Source organism: Stylophora pistillata, chromosome 4 (genome assembly GCF_964205215.1).
Source record: "Stylophora pistillata chromosome 4, jaStyPist1.2, whole genome shotgun sequence".
NCBI classification, from domain to species: Eukaryota; Metazoa; Cnidaria; class Anthozoa; order Scleractinia; family Pocilloporidae; genus Stylophora; species Stylophora pistillata.
The window spans coordinates 38,387,971-38,410,201 of record NC_142522.1 but is presented as its reverse complement, the minus strand read 5'-3'; the positions used below and the strand labels follow the sequence as shown (position 1 = coordinate 38,410,201).

The window sequence follows — 22,231 nt, the reverse complement described above, 5'->3', positions numbered from 1 at the left end:
AAGGCTTTCGATTTTGTAAACCATGCTATTTTGTCTGCCAAACTGAAACAGCTACCTCTAAATCCGTACATTATCAATTGGTATCATAGTTTCCTCTATGCAAGACAACGACGTGTTGTTAGTTATAATTTTTTAGGACAGTGGAATTCTGTCAATAGAGGAACCACACAAGGTAGTGTAAGCGGACCGCATCTTTTTAATATCTGTTTTGAATGATTTGGAGATTTTTTTAATGGTTGCCCTGTGCTTTTTAAATATGCCGATGAATTCACTATTCTTTCGCCTATCACTAGGAATAGTGACCCGTCTGCCGACCTAGTAGGACAGTTCTTACCATGGTGTAAAGACAATAGAATGGTCTGCAACCCTTGCAATTGTAAAGAGCTGGTTGTTAGAAAGCAAAATCACAATGTACTCTACTCTCCAATTAATAATACTCCCCAACGTGATAGCTTCGTTTTACAAGGAGTAACTTTACAGAGTGACGGAAAATTTTATGAGGATGTAAGAACCGTAAGCTTGTCAAAGCAAACAAGTGTCTACACGTCCTACGAACATTGAGAAAGGAACAGTACTCTCAAGCAGAGATTGATCATCTTTTTATATCCATTGTTTTGCCTAATTTTAGCTATGCGCTTTCAGTCTATGGGGCATCTGAGTCCGATCTTTCGGTTGTACAAAATTTTTTAGACCGATGTCAGAAACATCGTTCTATCTCATTTCCAGTTTTTATCAAGAACCTTTTAAACAAACAAGACCGAAAAATTTTGACGAAATTAAAATCAACGGATTGCCACCCCCTGAAAGACATCATTCCTGTCCAGAAGACATATGTACACAATCTTAGGAAAAAAGGCTGCGCACGCCCGAAAACCAGTACACAGCGCTTTATGAACACCTTTGTAAACAGGTTGATATTTAAGCTCTATTTATTGTAATGACATACTTTTTAATTCATAATGTGTATGTAGATTTCTATTGTAGTTTATCCGGATTCATTGTAACATAAGATATGTAGTTTTATCTTCTGATGGAATAAAGGCTTTATTATTATTATTATTATTATTATTATTAGACCAAGGTTTAACAGGAATTGCGAGATCGAACTAACTTAGAAAAGCATAGCTTCTCGTTGCGAATTGCCATCAAACAAGACTAGGAATTAATAAGCACGTGTAACCCAACAGAATCAAAGAGCACAAGGTTAAAGCACTTTATTTTTCGTATTATCATTCCATCTTCCCTAAGATTTTGTTCCTTGGCTATGGTTGTATATGGATTTAAGACACATAATTATCCTATATGAATAAGTTTAAAAATAAGTGTAAAATATTCAAAGATTGAAAAAAAAAAAAAAAAATGATAATAATAATAGGGCCAAAACATAAAAGAGATTCTGACTCAAATAAATTGGCAAAATTACTACCCGGTTATAAATCTTATGGGCGGATTGATTAACTAAAAATGTCGTCCCCAAAGAGACAACATCGTGGGAAAACCAATATTACTTAATAATTATTGTGCTTTGCCTTAATGAACAATCAAAATCTTCTTAAATATTACTTTTAGATCACCTGCATTATTGATCACGGAGATCAAACGCTGATTTTGCTCAGCTTGTAAGTTTTCCAAAATTGTTCAGATTCAAATAACCCTAACTAAAACTTAACTACCACACTGTTGTGATTCACGACCACCAACTAAATTTAACAATTATTAATGAACAACCTAAGTATAAAGAGAAGTCATAAAAACTACGAGACTATACGTTGAGTTCTGTTTTCCTTAATGGGCTCGATGACTACTGACCAGAAATTAAAATTTTAAAAAGGGGATGCTTTGAATGACTGTTTAACTTCATCTCGAGGGGGCATAAATCGATCAAATATAAATCTGTGTCAAAGCACTGTTATAAAAGTAGCACAATGACACAAGAACTGCTTGGTTTAGGATAAAGTGTTGTTGAAACTTAACGATTAATTAGCAATGTAGAGATTATTTCCGGAAGAGCACTAACTTTAACAGTCGTTTCAACAAGCAAAGAGAGAAGACGGACTTTAAAATTGAAGCAAATAAATCGCCAAATACTTTATGAGATACTTGAAGAATGAAGCTAAAAGTGACCCTGAACCGAAAAAAAGAGCTTAAGTTATAACTTTCAGAGAGGAAAGCAACTTGCTCAACTTAAGAAACTCTTTACGGTGGCCAGTTTACTTTATCAACTCAGTTGATCAAACCAAATTACTGCGTAACTTGTAATGGCTCCTATTAAGGCAGTACCACAGGTTCTTGTGAAACTTATCCCCCCCCCCCCCCGCCACCCCTTTATTCATTTAAGGTTACCCCATTGCTCCTCTCGCCCTGGAAATATGTGTCATGTAACTAGGTGCGGTTTCGTCCAAGAAAAAGACACTCTTGGATTTAAAATCGATATGATTGATAACTCCGTCGTGTAGTCTTCAGCTGCACTATGTAACGAATCAAGACTTGGGACTCCTTGTACACGACATACTCGCTATGGCTATTGTAAACTTCACTGTTCTGCGTGATACGCACTCCTGCAGGGACAACAGCGCCGTATGGAGTGGTGACATCTTCACTTGGATCCGGGACCTCACTGCTGGTCAATAACACGCTGTCAAATCCCTCGGGAGCACTCTCGTAATAATCACGATCGTCTACGCTTTTCACGTTACCAAGAGCAACCTGATGAAACCGATGTAGATTCGGTTTGTAAGGAAAATGTCTCTTTTCAGTAAAAATTAATATCTAAATAATGTCATGATCTCTTGTTTCCATTTTTTAAATGCACGGTCCCTTCGAAGTCTGACAAACTCACCTCACAAAGAAAGACAAATGCAGCACCATCTCTTCTACGACTAACATAACCCATGCTCTTATCCAGACTGTCAGATGTGTAGATTCCCTGCAGCAAAAGGTAACACGATCAATATTAGTTTTGGCAAAAATAGCATCAAGTCAGTTAATCCGACTGCTTGGTTCTCGTTTACTTTGCTTGTAACTTGTCACCAAAGCTCGCACCATTCCCTCAACCAGTCTGATGCAAAACTGAATCTCACTGCGTCTTTCCTGCGCCTAACCCTTTAAATCAGATTCTTAATAGTCCATTTTACAATTGCAGTTTTGCTGACAAGCCTTTAAACAGGAGTAGGGGTTAGGGTGACCTTGTTATGATACACACGTTGCTATTTTTCAAATGTAAATTTATCTGTTAACATGTTAACTAGATACTGGTCTCTATCACAACAAGGTCACCTTTAGCCTCACCTCAAATCCAAGACTTGGAAACTAAGAACACATCTGTAAAATGACCTATTCTCTCCTTTAGCTGCTTTACAATTCCTTGCAAATTAGTGACAAGAATTTGGTGTTAAATCAAGATAACGACTTCTACCTGATAAATTTGAATATTCTCACTACCTGTCTGCTGGTTAATGTACGGATAATATCGGAAGAAGTTCCATGTTAGTCACTTTTGGGAAGCCCCTGTTTAGTTCACGTTCTTGTGATGCTTACGTCGTTCTGATTGATATTGCTTTGGTTCTGGTTTACGACTTAATTGAACAGCGCACTACCTCCCTTTTTATACTTTGTAATTCCGTCACACATAAAAGACAAGGAAATAACTTTTGAAGTCAAACGAGTTTCAAAGGTGTTTCTTTTAAGGGGTCACTCATTTCGGGATTTTCAGACAGTTGTGAAATTATACTGCAACCTTTGGAGGACCGAACTCAAAGTCAGTCCATGCAGTGCTTATTCAGCTGTAAAATGAGTGAATTAACATCGTCGTGCGTAACAACCCATTTTTTAAAGTATAACTCTTTTAAATGGTCCTCAATAACAAACCTTTCCTAAGGACCACCCTGAGCGGGAAGCCTCCGGTGGAGCAATTCTGAGGCCTTGTTTTAGGATCCCTATCATGTTGACTGTATTGGTTCCATGCCATAGTAGCCGGTGGTTACCAGGCACTCCACAGGATTCAAATCGCTCTGCCTCTCCAGAACGAGAGACCCTGAAAATACCGTCAACTTCAAAGCTTTGACATCCACCTGAATTCAAAACAAACTTTGTTTACTAATCAGGCATTTAGCCCCTCAGGAAGTCAACTTCGGTATGTTAGTCCGCAACTTTGTAAGTCCACCAATAGGTCCGCAACTCCGTTCGTCCGTCAGTCAGTTGGTTCAAGTCAGACGCTTAGGCAAGCAAACAGTCGTTCGGCGAGTCTGTCCGACAGTCAATGCACTTCGGCCAATAAAGTCATCGGGTCGTCAGATAGCCCCAACTGTCAGTCAGTCAGTCACAAGGAAAATTTCTGTTATAAACTGATTTGACAGTATAAATTGGCCACTACAAAGAGTTTATAAAGCGGACGTTTTGAGCGTTAGCCCTTCGTCAGGGCCAGTTTATATTATCAACTCAGTTGTGAAACCAAATTGTTATGTAATACCCCCCGCCCCAACACAGTTTCTTCAGAAACTTACCCCCCCCCCTTCATTCGTTAGTCAGTCAGTTAGTGTTAGTCATAAAACCAACTGGCCATTCAGCGAATTAGATGGTCCATCGATCTGAAAGTAAAGGAACCTGAAGGAAACCCACTTAAAAAATAATTAATACTGTAACTTACGTGAGTTATGTATGTACTCCAGTATCAGCTGACATTCATCAGAAGTTGGATCCAACAATTCTATGTGACATCCAAGGGATTTGTACACGTAATCCAACGGATTTATCTCTGAATGAATAAAGCGAAGCATTTCCATCTACTCAGTTCAATTTTATAGAAAAAAACCGTAACGCTCCTTCCAAATAGGAAGTCTTGCTACGAAACGAACTTAAAAAGTTGTTTAGCCTCATATAACACTCCTGTTATTTGGAAGGAAAGAGCAGCGACATAATTAAATATTCAGATACTTTACTTCCAAGTAATCGGCTACTTAAAGTGGCTAAGCTATTTCACTATGGCTAATTGACGACATTCAATTCGATACAACCAGTACGGTGACCTGGTGTAATATTAACTAGTAACATATAGTCTTGAAAATCTAGAAAAGTTAGAGAACGCACGAAACCGTGACCATTTTCATTAACTCGCTGGCCTCTTCGAGTGACTTGCATCTTATTTCTCTTTTCAATATCACCCCCGGAATCAAATATTAAAGTCAAGGGAAGAAAAGAAATGATGACCAACAAAAGACAGACGCTCTTGGTTGTTAAACAAATTCTCCTGGCCAGCACCTTAGGAAATGTATAGAGAACAGTATAGAGAATATGCATACTGATGTTAGGGTGGAAAGAGTTACGAATGCCAAAGTGCCTGCCAAACCCCGTCATACCTTTAGTCCTATATTGTGCACCTAACAAGATCTTACTGGCAAGAGCCAGTTCAGTCAAATTGTACAGGGCAGTCAGGTGTGTCTCGATGTCGGAAGCGTGATTCAACGGTTTTATCCTTTCATATGTATACCTTGCCATAGGCATCAACATGTAATATGTGCTACTGAGCTCGGCAACCTGAGAATAGAGAGGAAAAGTTTATGTTAAGGCATGGAGGAAGTGACTATCGAACAAAATGCCTATCCATTTCCCAACTGAATGATCCAGCTGTCCTGTACTGATGTATGGTAAACACTTTTAGAATTTAAGGTAAGGACAATGTACCTTTTCAAACTTCTCTTCTGTTCCTACCAGATTATATCTATCGATGGTGTCCACAATAGCTCTGTAAAGAGAAAAAGAGGAAAAACACGTTCTACACATAAGTCGCCGAGGAAGCAAGGAAGTCGTCACGAGTTTCATGTTATAGAACATAAAATAAATCCTCCTCGCTATCTTCTAGACATTTGTTATGATGTTCGTGGAGGGAAGTTGATTTTTAATCAGGATTTCGATAAAAGCCGGTCAGCGGTCTACCGCCGCCTATAAGACCTGTCACCGTCGTCTGTTGAGCCTGCGAGCAGTTTCACGTGTGTGGGTTTCACCTCACGGCCTATTTAACCGGGCACGGCCCCTTATAACACCATCAGCAGCCGCTTATGGAAAAAATAACTTAAACCTCTGGTTAAATCCAAACAACATTTGATCACAGATGTTATCTTCCAACTTTCCAAATTCCAATTCAATCTGGAAACAGTGGACAAGAGGAGCCAACCAGTAGAATGCCCATTGCTAAATTATTTATTTACTATTTATTATCTATTGTTTATTTATTTATTTATAACTTGTGTGCTTAACAAAGTGCCCTATTGTGGGGAGATAATACACACTGTTCACTTTTGTGACTAAAACGGTGTTAAGGTACCTTGCTTACACCAACGATTACAATTGCTTTCTATTTTTTCAATAAATTCTGCAATCTACATATTTATGCCCATGCACTGCTGTTTAGTTACTTACTTAATTTCTGTCAGTATTCCACGAGCCTTCTCGATAGTTTCGTTGGAGAGTCTTCCAAATGGCATGTAGTCAAGATCGAGTCGAAATGAACCGTAATCCACTGAGGACTTGAGCAATTCAAAATCGGTCTGAAAGAAAAGGAAAGTATTACTGAAAGTTAAATATTGCAGTTTATCATGATCTTCATGCGTTATTTGACATTTTTTAACATCTACACTGTAAGTGATTCAACAGAGGTATATCAGCAACTTACAATGTTCTTCAGCAACGACTGCAGCTCTTTACTCAGGCGCGATGCAGGACAACTGGTCAGCTCAAATGGCTTTAGAACCTCGCTTACTTGCTGTCGTTTGTTCTCTGGATTCTTTTCCGGCAACACCAGGGCATACTTCTTGGGTTTTTTCTGAAATCTGTGGAAAGAGTCACAAAACCCATAACCTTTTTTTTTTTTATTTTTTATTTTTTTATTTTTTTTTTATATTCACGCCTCAATTGAACTAAACACTGCCTTAAATTCAACCAAAAGGAAGGAAGGAAAAAGGAAGGAAGGAAAAAGAAAAGAAAAATTGAAACAAGGAAACAAAAAAAAAAAAACAGCAACACGAAATATAAAAGCCGGGGAAGTATCATGTATCTGCTTTTGAAAAGGGCACTTAACCATCCTTCATCCGCTCAGCTTTTCTGTCGGCACACAAATGAACAGAAAAATTAACGAAGGAGAATCATGGCGTATAAAATTTGTTGTCTTCCGAGACCAGCAAACATTGTTGACGACAATGATAGTTGTTTATGAGAAAGACTTAGTGGTCAATTGCAGTAACTTTCTCTGTAAAGCTAACTACTTGCAGCGAAAGAGAAGAGGACTGTAGAATACTAAGCCGGTGTCGCATTAAAGACAAGTACATCCGGGAGCTTGGAGAGTAAAGAGCAAGTATGTATGTATGTATGTATTTACAATATTTAGACAGGCCAGCCCGGTTCAGCTTAAAGCTGGTTTAAATGGGGGCCTGTACATCCCACTATCCCACCCCAGGGGAGGACATCCATCACACAGTAATCTCGTGTGTGGGAAATTAACGTCTCCTACCCCCAACCCTGCAGGAGACGGGACCTCCATTTATTCGTCCCTATCCGAGAGGACTAGAATATCTAACCATTTCTTGATGTTATAGAAAGGTAGCAACTTCTTCACAATTATTTTAAGACCTTGAGCGTTGGTCCGGTCGGGGCTTGAATCCTCGACCTCCCGCACAACAGTCCAGCGCACTATCCATTGGGCTAACTGGGCGGCGGGGAAGCAAGTGAGACTGTAGTGCGTGCGTTTGCATTGAAGCTCCTGTTTTTTTTGTTTTTTTTTTCATTGAAGCTCCTGTTTTTTCGTGACTTAAAATTCAACAAATCGCCTTACTCGTCTTTGTTTTCCCACTCATTTCCAGTCTTACTCTTGAAAATCTTCTTAAACTCGGCCGTAGCCATGCTCGCATCATTATAAGGGGTCCTCTGATGTTGACCATTGTCTCCAACACGGCCCCAGCGATTAAATAATACCCACAGCTCCTTGGCTTTGTGGTAGATGATCTGAAATCAGTAATGAACATTTCGTGATTAATATATATTAACTGACTGAGTAGGAGGACTGCACTAGAGAGGAAAATATTTGGCTCGATGTCATGACGTACGCACTGAGCGCAGCAACCGAAACCCAAATATCAACCTCTTCATATTTCTTCCTTCCCACGGGCATTTTACATACCCTGGGGCAATCTGCAAGGCCGTGTACCGGGTGTTATGCGCTCATGCATCTTGCAATTCGTCTTAGTCAATGAAGAAATAACTATTCATTTATGACGAAAATGCAAGCATCCAAGACTGGCGAAGAAACACCCATGCTTATTATAAAAATCGAAATGACTGCCTGACCTGCATCTTGTAGAAGTTATTTAATCCAAACATTCCGTACTTGACGTCTACTTTGGACATGAGGATGTCATAGGGAACATTTGTATCAGGGTCGACATAAACTTTCCTGAAAAACAAAATTATACTTAGCAAATGCATTCTCTGTCACATGTATGCCTTGGCTACCGACTACAAATTTTCTGTTTCTAATTACGAAGGGAAAAAGAATTTTGTGGGCAAGAAAGGTTTAACGCGTTCGACGCTGTTGAGTATCGAAAAATCTACGCGAGGACAAAGTTTAAAGTATTAGAATTCAACCTTACCAGATAGACAATTTTGTTTTACATTTTCTCGATTAAATCTTTAGCTTCGTTTGTTTTCAAGCTTTCTGCTAACCAGGTGTAACATTGCCGCTAAATCTCAGCATTATTTTGATCTAACTCTTTAACTCCCAGAAGTGACTCTATAGAGAATACTCAAACTTATCAGGTCGAAGTTGTTAACTTGATCTAACACCAATGTTCGTTACTAATGTACCAGGAAATGTGTAAGAGCTTGAGGGGACATTGCCCGCATCTGTACAGCCGGTGCCGTACACTTCTCCGCATCAGCCGGTGCTTAGCTTGAGGGGAGAATTAACAATCAGCCGATCTTGGGAGTTAAACGAACATTTTAACGTAACACCTGGGTTCTAAAGGGTACGATTGAGCTAACCGCCTCCCTGTTAGCTCAATGGATAGAGCGCTGGACTGTTGAGCGGGAGGTCGAGGGTTCGAGCCCCGGCCGGACCAACACTCAAGGTCTTAAAATAATTGAGAAGAATATGCTACCTTTCTATAACATCAAAGAAATGGTTAGATATTCTAGTCTTCTCGGATAGGAACGAATAAATGGAGGTCCCGTCTCCTGCAGGGTTAGGGGTAGGAGACGTTAATTTCCCACGCACGAGATTACTGTGTGGTGGATGTCCTCCCCTGGGGTGGGATAGAGGGGTTTAATGGGCCCGCGGTAATTGGCGTAAACTGTCGCGGTGTCCCTGCTGTCGGCGAAGTTAAATAAATAATGCAGTAAATGGTTTGAACCCAGGGGTAACATGTGAAGGTGTAGTCTGATCGTCCGGGTGAGTCTAGTCCTGAGAAGGACTGTTGTCGGTGGTAGTGACTGACGTTTCGACAACCTGTGCGGAAGTCATCATCAGAGTCAAGTGAATGATGATGACTTCCGCACAGGTTGTCGAAACGTCAGTCACTACCACCGACAACAGTCCTTCTCAGGACTAGACTCACCCGGACGATCAGACTACACCTCCACTTAAATAAATAAATTAAAATTCTCTCACTAAACGATATCGTGTTCCGAATCAAACCCAACTGGAGAAAGTGGGGAAGAAAAATTTTCACTTTGTTTTATCACTGGTCCCACAATTGGGTTCAAATTTGAGAAATAAGGGAGTTTTAAAATATCATCGTATATTTCTTACCCGGCGCCCTCCATTCTGAAAGCTGGGTCTACACCGACTTCATCGTCATCGTCAGCAGGTTTATCCTGTTTTTTGGCTTCTTGGAGCATTTTTGCTGCATCATCTTTCGGGTCCGGTGTTGGACCTTCCCACAAATCATCGCTGGAAGTGACAAAACTAAATCCCGAGTCAAGATCCATTGGCTCTTCTGTGTCCTGTTCATGTAAAGGAGACTGGTCATTCGTTAAAGCCGGGGGGGGGGGGGAAGGGGAATGAGTGATTTGGTTGTGTTACCATAAAATATTCCTGATCCCCCCATGGCTCTGTCTCCTATGACCCCCCTCATTGGCAGTTCATTGGAAGAAAATTACCCATAATCCCCCTTAATACTCTGTTGACGTCGACTGATTGTCTCTCCGTTTCCCCGACAAAATCATGATTGGTCCAGAAGTGAGGAGTTAAGTTAAAAATTTACGTGTTTTTGCCTGCCAGATAGTTACAGCCAGGTCTAGAACTTACAGAATAAAATATGTTGTTAAGAAAGCTTGTGTCAGCATTACGTGGCGCGCTCTGTAACCGTCACGTTTGATCCGGTGCTAGAGTGGACAGTGAGGAGGGGTGCGGGGTGGGGGGGGTGTCCTTTTGCTCACTCTAACTTCCTTGTTCTTACCAGTGTTATTAATAAGAGGACAGTTAAATTAAGCAAAATTAACCACAAAAAAAAAAAATAATAATAAAACAAAACAAAAAAAAAAAAGCAAAAACAAAACAAAACAAAAAAGAAAAAAAAAAGATATGGGGTGAAATCTTACTTTACACGCCTCCTCTTCTGGAAGAAGTTCTTCCAATACTTTTCTCATAACCCCAGACCTCTGTTGTTTAGCGTAATACAAAGGTGTATGACCCTCAGAGTCTCTGAGCGCAAGAGGTGCGTCAAAGCCGGCCAGAAATCTCACCAAATCAACATTTTCTGCCGATCCATACTACCAATAAAAAGAAAAGTCGCAAGTTAATATTCACTAGTGATTTTTGATAAAACCTCCCCTACTGCTCTGGCTTACCTGTTACAAACACAAAATTACCAAAACTACACTCACTGAAAAAATATGTTCTGAAGAAAAAAGTCAAACAAACACAAACCAACACACAGACCGACATACTGATGGACAGACACACACACAGATGGACAAGAAACAGACAGACGGACAGGCAGATGGACAAGACACAGACAGACACACCTACAGGCAGGCAGACAGACACAAACAGACAGATGGACAAGACGGATAGACAGACCTGCAGGCAGGCAGACAGACACAGAAAAACAGATAGATGGACAAGACACGGACAGACCTACAGGCAGGCGGCGAGCAGCTGGACAAATAGACCGGGAACTAAGGGATGAAGCGGGCAGGCAGTCAGGCTGCCAAAGAGAGGTTGGAAACAAGATTATGCATTACCTTTCTGTTGTTGACACAATGATGTAGAACTGACTTCCCGTCTTCATCTTGTAACGCGAGATCAACATCAGTTGTCTCTTTTGTCGCCCAAATAGACCTGTCATCTGTGCCAAAAATCAGCACTTTCACCATGTCAACTGTGTTGTTACGGATAGCTTCCATGACTGCTGTGCGACCATTGTGCTGAAGTAGAAACAATGGGGTGAATAAGTCTTGTCAGTCAATTAACTGTAAAACATGTAAAACGCTTTCAAAACCTATACGACCTTTCATGGCATCGTTTCTCGCTTTCATTTATGCTGCTTGGTGTTGACACACAATCAGTAAAACATAAGCTCTGAGAAAGAAATGAATTTTATTCCGGGGGAATGATTATTTCGCACGAAGACCAATCGAACTTTAGTTTCAGTACAAATAAATTTCAACAAGTTTCTCGAATTGTTGTTCAATCATCAACGAACTGTCGTTCTCAAAATGACAGGGGTGTGCATGAAGACGAATCGAACTTTTGTTTCAGTATAAACAAATTTCAACAATTTCCTCGAATTTTTGTTCAAACATCAATGGACTGTCGTTCTCAAAATGGCGAAATTCCGTGATAGTTAGAATTCACGCGCATCTTCACGAGGTTGGCTCGTAAATTCTAGGAGAAGTTCATCACGTTTCGCTTAAGTTAAATCCTGCATTGTTTTCTACACAACAGCGTCCTTTTCACATATTGTTCAACAATAGAAAAGTCGGTGTCCACAGTTGCTCACATTGTTCTGTATTTGTTAACGGAAAAGGAACAAAACATGAAAGACATTACCTTAGGAAAATTTACGGAAGCTCCATGTCTCAGCAGATCGACAACAACTTTCTCACTGAGTGACACTGCAGCCTCTATCAGAGGAGTTGTAGTGTCGCTGCTTTCTTCGCTGTTATCCCTCACTTTATAACACACATCCAAATTCGTTACGTGACACGTTGACGGGCTCACAAAGAACCTTGGAAAGATAATAAGATTCACAAAATTTTCTATAAAGCTGCTGACCATGCAAATTACAGAATTTTACTCCTCATTAAGCCAAGCCCATAGTTAAAAGTACTCGATCTCCTCTTGGTTGTTTTCTCAGTAAGTATACTTTCTTCCTGTGTTTAGACTGATATTCTATATTTTGAAAGAACTTACTCAATAAGTGTTATGATTCCAGTGTCTGTTTTGGAGAACACGGCAGCAAATGGAGTCACGCCATCTTTGTCCGCTACATCCACGGAAGAAGGAGATTGTTCTAAAGTATATTAAAGCAACAACGGAAACCGTTATGAACACAAGTATTGCAGAAGTTCTTTATTTGGAGGCGGAGTTTAAGGAACTATTTGAAAGGTAAAAGTTACAAGGGCTACACGCCAAAATTATCAACAATGTCAAATGCTGACATCTCTGTCAAACGTAATCTCGCTGCAACGGGTTGACAAAGATAGATAGTTGAAACGATCTAAGAAAAACTGAATTGAGTTGTTGCATTTTTAAGAAAAGAAGAGTGAGAGAAAAAAAATGGGTAATAGGTATGTCGAAAGCTTCGTTATCAAGCGAGAGCATGTGTAGAACAGACAGGTTTGGACAAAACACTCTCATCTAAGGATCGACTGATTTCTATTAAGTAAAGCTCATCAAATAATGCCCATTAGAGCAATTTTTGAATGAGCGTCGAAAGTAATCCAGGCTTGCTTTGATTCTGCTTATTTCGCCCTGTGATTGGTCCGGAAAACTAGCGACACTTTCTCAACCAATCAGAAGCAGGACTGGAACCAATGGTTTTCCCGCGCTATATACGTGGTTTGGTTATTCATACTTTGAGATGTCATTTGCTCTTGAAGGTATTTTCCTTTCCAGTCCGGGTCATAACAATTTCTGGATACTTGATGACGTCACCAATATGGGTGTCGTAGTGGGACCTCGAGAAAACCCATTCATTACTTTATTCGAGCCCTAGCGACTTTGCTCCCTAGCCATGTCCCATGAAACCTTGCAAAATTACAGAAGACAAGCAATTGCACACACTGAGCAAAGAAATGATGGCGCTCGCGATGACGAGACAGAAAAATTCAGATGAAAAGTCGAGTGGAGGTGCTTGTTGCGAAGCGTTCGATTGAGGAATAACCTCTCTTTAGTTGAGGTTTTCAGGTATATAACATTTTTTTGTTTTGATTCCTGAAAAAAATATTTTTAAAAACTAGAATAAATTTTCTTCCAATTTGTCAAAATTCCAATCGAGTGCACGAGGTTTTTGTTCGAGTGCACGGATGTTGAAAGTCTGTTAGTGTGCAAACTAAAAGGTGGATTCCCTTTGTTCAGATCCATCGGAGTATCGCGTAAACCATACATTTTAACCATACGTTGTAGCCGGGCAATTTAGAGTAAAAAGACAATTATTTATCGGATCTTGTGTCGACTGTTATTATACGTTATAAGAAGGAGGGAAGGTCTCCTTCTTATAACGTACAGTAACAGTCGACGCAAAACCCACCAAATCGCTCAAATTTGCCATTTAGAGCCACAGAAACGACAATACACAGCAAGTGCTCGAGGTAGGTTTACATTTATTTTGAGCTTTAACTCAGACATTTCATGATATAAGTTTAAGACTCTTCAATATTCTCCCATACGTTCCTTTATGTTTCGAATAAACAACTCGTCGCTTCTCTGGGCTCCCTGTGGATTGACAAGGACACATCGAAACCAGTCGCTAGACATTTTAATTTACCTAACCATTCTAAGCAACACATGGCAATCTGCGGTCTTTCCTTACACTTAGGTAGCACGGAAAGCCGGAAAACTCTTGAACAAGAGCTCATCTCTCAAACCGGCAATCTAAATCCCACAGGTATCAACGAACGCTTTTCATTCCACTAATTTATTCGTGTTTTTCTCGTTGCCATGTTCCCACCAATCACGTAGCTCCTTTTTCTGCCTTTAAAAACACACACAATTCGCTTCGACGAAGGGCTAACGCTGGAAACGTCAGCTTTTATAATCGTAACGGTGGCCAATTTGTTAGCTCAATTGGTAGAGCGCTGCACTAGTATCGCAGAGGTCAGTGGTTCGAATTCCGTACAGGCCTGATTTTTTTTCAGGTCTGATTTTCGCTATTGCTTAAATAGCGCTATCTACTGCGAGGATCGTGCATCATATGTATCTAATACCGCAGTACAAAATATATGAACTTCATATATTTCATTGTATCTCATTTATCACTTTCACGGGTTTATTACAAATCAACTCAACGGCCTGCTCCCAGTTGGCTTGTTAGCTCAATTGATAGAGCGCTGCACTAGTATCGCAGAGGTCAGTAGTTCGAATCCCGTACAGGCCTGATTTTTTTCAGGTCTGATTTTCGCTATTGCTTAAATAGCGCTATCTACTGCGAGGATCGTGCATCATATGTTACTATTTCAACTTTCTTGATATATTCAAATTATTTCGTTACCCCCACCGACGCAGCCCCAAACAATTTCTTTATAAGCTTTTATTCACAGAGTAAGTTACTGTTTTCTTGCCTTATTGTTACTGTTTTTTAAAGGCTTGTTGGAATGAAAATTGATACATACCTATTTAAAAATCGGAGAGAACCAGGATATTGTCTTTTCCTCGAACAATACTGCAGAGAAATGAAAATATCCCGAGTCCGCGATCTTACATCTCTCGCCCCTATTATTATCAGTGCGCGTTATTTCGTTCAATCTTATGTAATTGGTTTTCTTGTAACCTAAAATAGGGAAATCATTGGAGAACCCACAGTAACATCAAGGCTGGCGGAAGAGCTTTTATTCTTGCGACGCGCTGGGTGGAAGGACCACAGCGTTACAAAGAATTTGCGCTGGAAAGAATCCGCTGTGCTCTTCCAGAATGCGAGGATAAATGAATCGTTTTGATGATATCTTATGTCCAGTCCTTAATAGCGAGTTTTTTTTCCGGCTTGCTACCACATTGCAACATGGCCTCCTCAAAAAAAAAAGAAAACTTCAGCTTCTTCTTGTTTCTAGTACCTCTCGGCCAAATTTGCTTTGTTTTGGTTTTGATCTCACTCGAAACCGATATCCAGAAATTGTTATGGCCCGAACTGCTTTCTTCTGATTGGCCGTTGTGACAGCTTTGGTTTTGCTTTACGATACCCACTCGAAAAAGCACCCTTTCTAGTCAACGGGAGTTCAACACACACGCAAAGCTTAGCTTTTTTATTCATAGGAAACCGCTGTGTTCAAAATATATTTTCTATCCCTTTAACCTCGATTCCTGTTAATTTTAACAAAATTCAAACATCTTCTAGGGTTGTTGCCCTGGTTTCCTTGCAAAAACCACAACAGATATGCAAAACACACAAAACAACCATACCCCATAAAAACCTGCAGAAGGCCAAGTTGTGATTACATGCCGCGTAATGCAAAGGTGTAACGCCCTGAGAATCAACAGCTCCAGCAGGGACTCCCCTCTGAACAAGGTAATTGGCTATCTGGAGGAAAACAGAACACCGACTGTGTCAGCTGTTATCAGTCATTGAAGTTATACGATTGAAATTCAATAAATATCAAACACATTGACCAGAATGAAGTGTTTACAAAGAGCAATTTCTCCTAATACAGTAATCAAACGACTGTCATGCTTTCAGATTGCAATGAGACACTAGCGCTCGGCTTTCCCCAAAAATCAATATCTCATGAACTACCCCATCATGCATTGCTTCAAAAATTCTTATGACCACGGATCAGTGTAACAGTTACAAATTCTAATAGCTGTTCTCTCTCTCTTATCCAACTGGAAAAAGTTTTCTGTTAGCGAATAAAATAAAACAAAGTAGGTTGAAGGAAATGAATATGAAGAGATCATAAGAAAAATAAGATATGGGTGGCACTCTCTATCTGCCTTATGGGTCATGAGCTAGACAGATTGTAGGAACAAAATTAAAGTTTCTTGAATGTTCTATCTAAAACTAACCGCCAAGAACAATCATGTTCTTGAAAATTTAGACGACGTATACAATTTTGTCTAAATACCTCTTCCACCACCTGTGTCCACAGTTTTGCAGAATGAATAGCCAACAAATGCAGCAGGTTGCGACCCTTCTTGTCAAGTTTCTGTAGAGAGGCATCTTTTCTTTGCTTTCTAAGCAGTGTCCATGCAAGGTCCAGCTTGTTGGATTCCATTGTTGCCTGAAAAGAAAACCCACCACGATGCAACAATTAAACTAAGAATCAAACCAGAGTTTGCGAATAAGAGGTAAAAGGCTGCACTGAAGAGCGCCAAGCAGTCACGTGCTGGGCAGTAGATGCTTTTGACAGTGACTTTTTTTGTATACGTTTTCTCCTGCACATTGCATGAAACATTTGAAGCACATTAAGTACAATTGCCTCCATTTGGCGTTAAAGTATGCACGTTAGCCTCTAGAAACACAACTTTCGCGGACAAAAACTTTTTCGCGCTGAATAGGGGCTACCGCATATATAATACCAAAAAGTTATCCCAGTCTTCACAATTTTTTTTTTCCGAACAAAACTTTAAATTTCTCCGTAATGATTTGTTCATATGTGTTATCACCTGTATAGCTTCTACAAAGTCCAAACCAGCCACTTCCAGCATCAAGTAAGCGATTCCCTGCCAGTTGTTGTCTACGACAACACGAAAAGCTGTCCTTATGTCAGGTTTGGGTTCCTTTAGGTCAACAACATTTTCCCATACCCACTTACACTTTTCCTTTCTGAAAACAAAATCAAATCAACAAAAAATTGGAAAGGATTTCTTCTATGAAAAGTCAAGAGAATTATGCCGATTACATCATCGTGCACAATACCCTTGTTCTCAGGAAAGTAACTTGCATCGGAGAAGAAAAGAGATCTGTAGTATTAGCAGCGAAAGATCAACTGCAACTTCACCGGATCAGATAAATTACTCACTCCTTTTCATAGTCAGTCCAATCCTGAGGAGTAAGAGGCTTAATAACAGAACAGGAGGCTGGTGCGTTACTTTGCATAAACATCATGGCACAGCTAAAAGAGAGAAGAAGGTCTCGAAGGAATGAGCGTTCAAGCCATTAAGTACTGACAAATACAAAGTACAGCACATTCTTTGTTTTCTCTCATAACAAAGCGTTCGAGTCTTACAGCGATTATCGTTCAAGGCACTCACTCAGAGTGGCAGGGCCATCTTGTGTGTCACTGCATCATTACCCTGTACCAGCTCTTTAAAGTCTCATCTGTCATGCGTAACGTATTTTCTCAATTAAACGCCCTGGCGTTTATTAAAGTTGAGTCATTTTGACTCGGCTCTTTTCGAGGCTGGCGTTTTTTTTTTCGAGGGTGACGGCTTTTTTTTTTGAGGCCGGCGTTTAGCTGGAGTCCGGGTTCACTCAAGAAAACATGACTTCCTTCCCCACTCATTAGTTTCTCTAATTTTTACCATCTAGCCAACCATGTTCAAGTTGCTACTCATTTACAAAGTCAAAACGAAACTACAACATCCCGTACAGCACTACAAACAATGTCGCACCGAACTGAAAGAACAGATTCCGTTTACGCCAAACTTTACTCATCACAATCGATTACTCAGAAAGTTAAGCAGTTACATTACCCATCGTGACTCTCGCGCAAAGCTAGCGACAAAGGCGTGTTGCCGTCGTTGTCTTTGATCTCCAAAGATGCTCCTTTCTACGAAAAACAAATGGCAATCGATGATACAATACAACCCACCCTGTAATATTTTACAAAAAATAGATCTGAGTTAACAATCAGAAAGACTTTTCAGCTTTTCTTTTCTTTGCTCGGTCGGCCGGGAGCAAACGAAAGAAGAAAACCCACGAATCAGTGAAAAATGAGCGAGAAAACCAACCGGTCAAAGGGTCTTCTTATTGGAAGCTATAACGGGTTTATGCAATTTGAAAAATTTTCTCTGTAATTCGCGTCATTCTTCTTAGTTTTTGGCGCAATGTTCGTATTTTTTTTTATTTCTATCCAACTAAACTAATAATTCATAGTTTCCCTAGCACTGGAGGTATGTCTGCAAGTCGAAGAATAACGCAACAAAAAATTATGACGTTAGCTCTAAATTGTATTGCGTAGTTTGTTGTGTAATTTGAACTAATAATTATATTAATAAAACTGATAATAAACTAATAATTCATAGTTTTCCCTTGAACGTTTATTCAAAATGTATTCTCCGAACCTAGCTTCTACAGATTTATGTCAAAGGGATGTTATATTTCAGTATTACGTTCTAAAGGTTACAATTTGTGAACACAAACTAAACGGTCTTCTTGTCTCCAAATGCTCCCCCTCCCTCCCCCCCCAGCACATAATAATGTTACTTTCTTTTCGAAAAATACTTAATTGTAGTCCTTCCAAATTTCAAGGGGATTTTGTTTACCTGAATTAGATTTAATGAGCAAATCGTGGCACCCCTGAGTGCTGCCCTGTGCAGCGGAGTCTGTCCAAACTTGTCACGATGATTCACTTGCGCCTTGACATCCTTTCCCTGTTCAGCCATCGCTTCACACAGCAAGCTCACGATAGATATTGGATCAGACATACTATAATCAGTGTGCCTGTGAAAACAAAAAAACAGATAAAATTAATACTCTCATACAGAATGGTTTCATGTTTCAAAGCAGCTTTACTTCAATGGTTAACAAAGGGTATTACCAACGGCACACCATTTTGAAACTATGAAAAGTTTGGTGTTGGAAAGTGAACAATATTGAACTATTGGGGGATAGACTCATAGATGACTTAACGGTTAACAACATTTTGTTCTGTAACATAAAAAAAAACAAACAAACAAACATACAAACAAACAATAAACATAACATAAAAAACAAAAGACCCTTGGGTAGGTCTTGATAAAGTTTACCAATAAAACCAAACAATCATCCCGTCTTGGTAAAGTTAATAAAGTTCACAAAATTCAAGTCTGTTTTGGGGAGAAGGGGCAGGGAAAGAGGGGAGGGAAAGGGGAAGGGAAGAGGGGAAGGGGAGAGGGAAAGGGAGGTTCGATTTCAGTACTATCGTGTTAGTATCTCAGACTCTTGACCTCTATTGCAGGTTGGAACAAGCGTATAACCCTTTATTAACTGGCCAGCTGACCTCTTTCCCATTTTTACAAAACCATAATAAAGAGGAATCCTTTCGTGTAAATCCAGCGCTACTGTGTTTGCTCCGTGCTTGATCAGCAAATCCTCCACTTCGGTGAGTGTCTCAAAGCCTCCAGTGGTGCAGTTAACCGAGTAATGAAGAGGAGTGCGCTTCTTAGGGTCCGTGGTATTCACATCAGCGCCAGCTTCGAGCAAAGCTTCACAAAGCTTTAAAGGCGTGGAATTGGTGTCTGTGGCGAGAAATGAGATCGAACAACAAGACAATCGTTCGCAATAGCACGTTTTATAGAAGGATTCAATGTGACTGAAAATTCATATTTGGTTTCCTTTTCTAGTCTTTATGCCTAAATTTTTTAAATTCATTTTCATATTCATCATTGCAAAAATTATTGATTGATAGATTGATTAATTACCTGTCTAAAAGAAGCAAAAACAGATGTACTCACCAGGTTGGTTGGTGACTGCCCATGACAAAGCAGTACGTCCAGAATCATCAGCGATATTAGGATCTGCTTTAGCATCTAACAAGGCTTGAAGGATGACAAGAGAAACGTTTGCTGGCCTAAAAAATGGAAACGTCATCACACATCACGCAAACCAACACTAATCATGACTCCTATAATAAGCTGACATCTAGCTAGGCAACTTTTTCATGATTTTTTCGGATGCTTTAAATCGATGAATGTGTTAGGAGTCATTATTCTTGTTCATAAAGAAAAGGAATTTCTACACCAAGACCCATTTATAACACACATGACAGAACACCATTGTTTTTACCGTGCAGCCAGAATCAGAGCGGTTGAACGTCCATCTTCTTTTACATTCAGCGATTTTATGTTTACATCAGCACCATACTCGATCTGGATTAAAGATGGAAAAATATCATCATCAATGGGGCAACCTTCCTACGTGGACAAATACACGATACACTTAAATACACGTTAAGATGTAATAATAATAATAATAATAATAATAATAATAATAATAATAATAAATCTAATTGTTACACGACTCGGGCAGTCAGAGGGCCAATAACTAAAATCAACCAATCAAAATGCTCTATTGCCGGTCAATATTCTCTAAGTATTGGACCGGGCACTGTCCCGAATGACACCGCTATTGTGTCCCTTTGAACTTCAGTCATATAATAAATCTCTTATTAACCAAGCTTGCTCGGGACCGTACTCGGTCTTTTTTTGTACGGACCTCGCTGCGCTCGGTCCGTACTCTCAAGACCTCGGGCCGATATTCTCCCAGTACGGCCCTCGCGCTTGGTTAATAAGATATATATAAACTCTAAATTAAATCAATTCAAATGATGATGGTTTTTGAGGAGAGGGGAAAACCGGAGTACCCGGAGAAAAACCTCTCGGAGCAGAGTAGAGAACCAGCAAACTCAATCCACTTATGACGCGGGGTCCGGGAATCGAACCCGGGACACATTGGTGGAAGGCTAGCGCTCTCACCACTACGCCAACCCTGCTCCCTACATGACAGCTGTTTCCCCGCCTGAACATGTATCGTTGTTGTCATGCGTACTGGAGCCCGTCATATTTATGGAGCACAGAGGATATTCTATTTTGTTAACCAGTTACTAGTGGGACGCGAGACGGAAGAGAGAGGGAGAAAGTGGATAATTCAAGGTCTACATTCAAAAGTATACCATAAGTTTAGCAGCTCCAGTATTTCCCCACTTCACTGCTAAATGAAGAGGCGTGCGCCCATGACAGTCAAAGGAGTTGATGAGCGACTTGTCTTCTTTCACGTATCCAAGAATTAACTCCAGAAATGAATAGAAATTCCAGCTTTCATAAACGAGAAAGTGAAGGCACGAGAAGAGTCCTGAAAACAGAGAGATTATGTCACCTCATTACGTACGTGACCATTTTTTTAAAGAAGCTAGTTGCGGTTTCGACCTCTCCTAAAATACCCTAATAATTCCTCGAAATTCCTATCAGTTTTCTTCATCTATGAACACCCAGCTTTCATTTTGGTCTACCCTTCCCATCCAAGACTTTATTCCGTATTAATAGACTAACAGCGTCATTCAAGATGAAGGTAACTTTGCAATTGTCACACAAAAAAGACTTAAATACTTCTTTACTTAAATTCTTGTTGAAGTAATTTGAGTTTGAGGTCGTTCAATACAATACATTTTCATTGGGTGAAATATTACCAACCTGTTACACCGTAATCTTCAGCAGCGTCTTTTACCGTAAAAAAAAAAAAAATCGAAATTATGAATTAATGAAATCAAAATAAATAAAACTGAGATCTGAGAAAATCGAGATTGAAGAAGCTGGTAAAATTCGGCGCTTAATTTTGAGCCTACGGATTCATGTGCAAAGTGAAATATTTCAAACATTTTTGAAATATTCATTCGTTAGTAGGTCCTCTAGGTGCTGCAAAAAATAACTACATGTGAAGGAGATATGGTCTATCCCACCCCTGACAACCTTGAAACGAACAAAAAGAGTTTGTGATTAAAACATTTACTTTGACGCATCATAAAAATCTGTTAATACGCATATTGAAACCAATTTGAAGTGGCCAAAATCGTTATGTAATGTACCATTAGGACTGACGTCTTTTGCACCATCCGAAGCAATGTGATTTTCATCAATGTCATCTTCATCGTGATCAGTATCATCACTGGATTCAACACTGTTATCACTGTCGGTCATAATCGGCGTATTACAGTTGCTGACATCATCGCTCCACGAGCTAGGCTTTCTTTTCGAGCCCACTTTTTTACCTTCTTCCTTTTTCAAACCAAATGTTTCAGGATTCCTTAGCCGTACCTACGAAAAAAAAAAACAGCCCATAGTGACAGAGTGAGTTTCAAATGGGTGTCGTAGAACCAGAATGTGAGTGATAATTAG

At 39.8% G+C, this 22,231-nt stretch overlaps 1 protein-coding gene across 1 annotated transcript in view; it reads right to left on the bottom strand.

Moving 5' to 3' along the window:
- Positions 1–1,199: 1,199 nt before the first annotated feature.
- The window catches only part of LOC111325384 (poly [ADP-ribose] polymerase tankyrase), a 38,137-nt gene continuing 17,105 nt past the window's right edge, over positions 1,200–22,231 (bottom strand). Inside the window, exons 23-49 of the mRNA XM_022929197.2 lie at positions 21,922–22,150; positions 21,530–21,556; positions 21,013–21,191; positions 20,127–20,209; positions 19,796–19,911; positions 19,342–19,579; positions 18,626–18,803; positions 17,834–17,910; positions 17,161–17,253; positions 16,805–16,964; positions 16,264–16,419; positions 15,605–15,722; positions 12,401–12,500; positions 12,038–12,215; positions 11,230–11,412; positions 10,585–10,755; positions 9,794–9,987; positions 8,335–8,440; positions 7,823–7,992; positions 6,668–6,824; positions 6,415–6,542; positions 5,680–5,740; positions 5,355–5,532; positions 4,646–4,753; positions 3,868–4,070; positions 2,840–2,926; positions 1,200–2,706 (exon numbers count right to left, since the gene is read on the bottom strand). Of these exons, the coding sequence (XP_022784932.1) occupies positions 2,422–2,706; positions 2,840–2,926; positions 3,868–4,070; positions 4,646–4,753; positions 5,355–5,532; positions 5,680–5,740; positions 6,415–6,542; positions 6,668–6,824; positions 7,823–7,992; positions 8,335–8,440; positions 9,794–9,987; positions 10,585–10,755; positions 11,230–11,412; positions 12,038–12,215; positions 12,401–12,500; positions 15,605–15,722; positions 16,264–16,419; positions 16,805–16,964; positions 17,161–17,253; positions 17,834–17,910; positions 18,626–18,803; positions 19,342–19,579; positions 19,796–19,911; positions 20,127–20,209; positions 21,013–21,191; positions 21,530–21,556; positions 21,922–22,150 (3,963 nt within the window). The 3' untranslated portion in view covers positions 1,200–2,421. The remainder of the gene's footprint in view (positions 2,707–2,839; positions 2,927–3,867; positions 4,071–4,645; positions 4,754–5,354; positions 5,533–5,679; positions 5,741–6,414; positions 6,543–6,667; positions 6,825–7,822; positions 7,993–8,334; positions 8,441–9,793; positions 9,988–10,584; positions 10,756–11,229; positions 11,413–12,037; positions 12,216–12,400; positions 12,501–15,604; positions 15,723–16,263; positions 16,420–16,804; positions 16,965–17,160; positions 17,254–17,833; positions 17,911–18,625; positions 18,804–19,341; positions 19,580–19,795; positions 19,912–20,126; positions 20,210–21,012; positions 21,192–21,529; positions 21,557–21,921; positions 22,151–22,231) is intronic.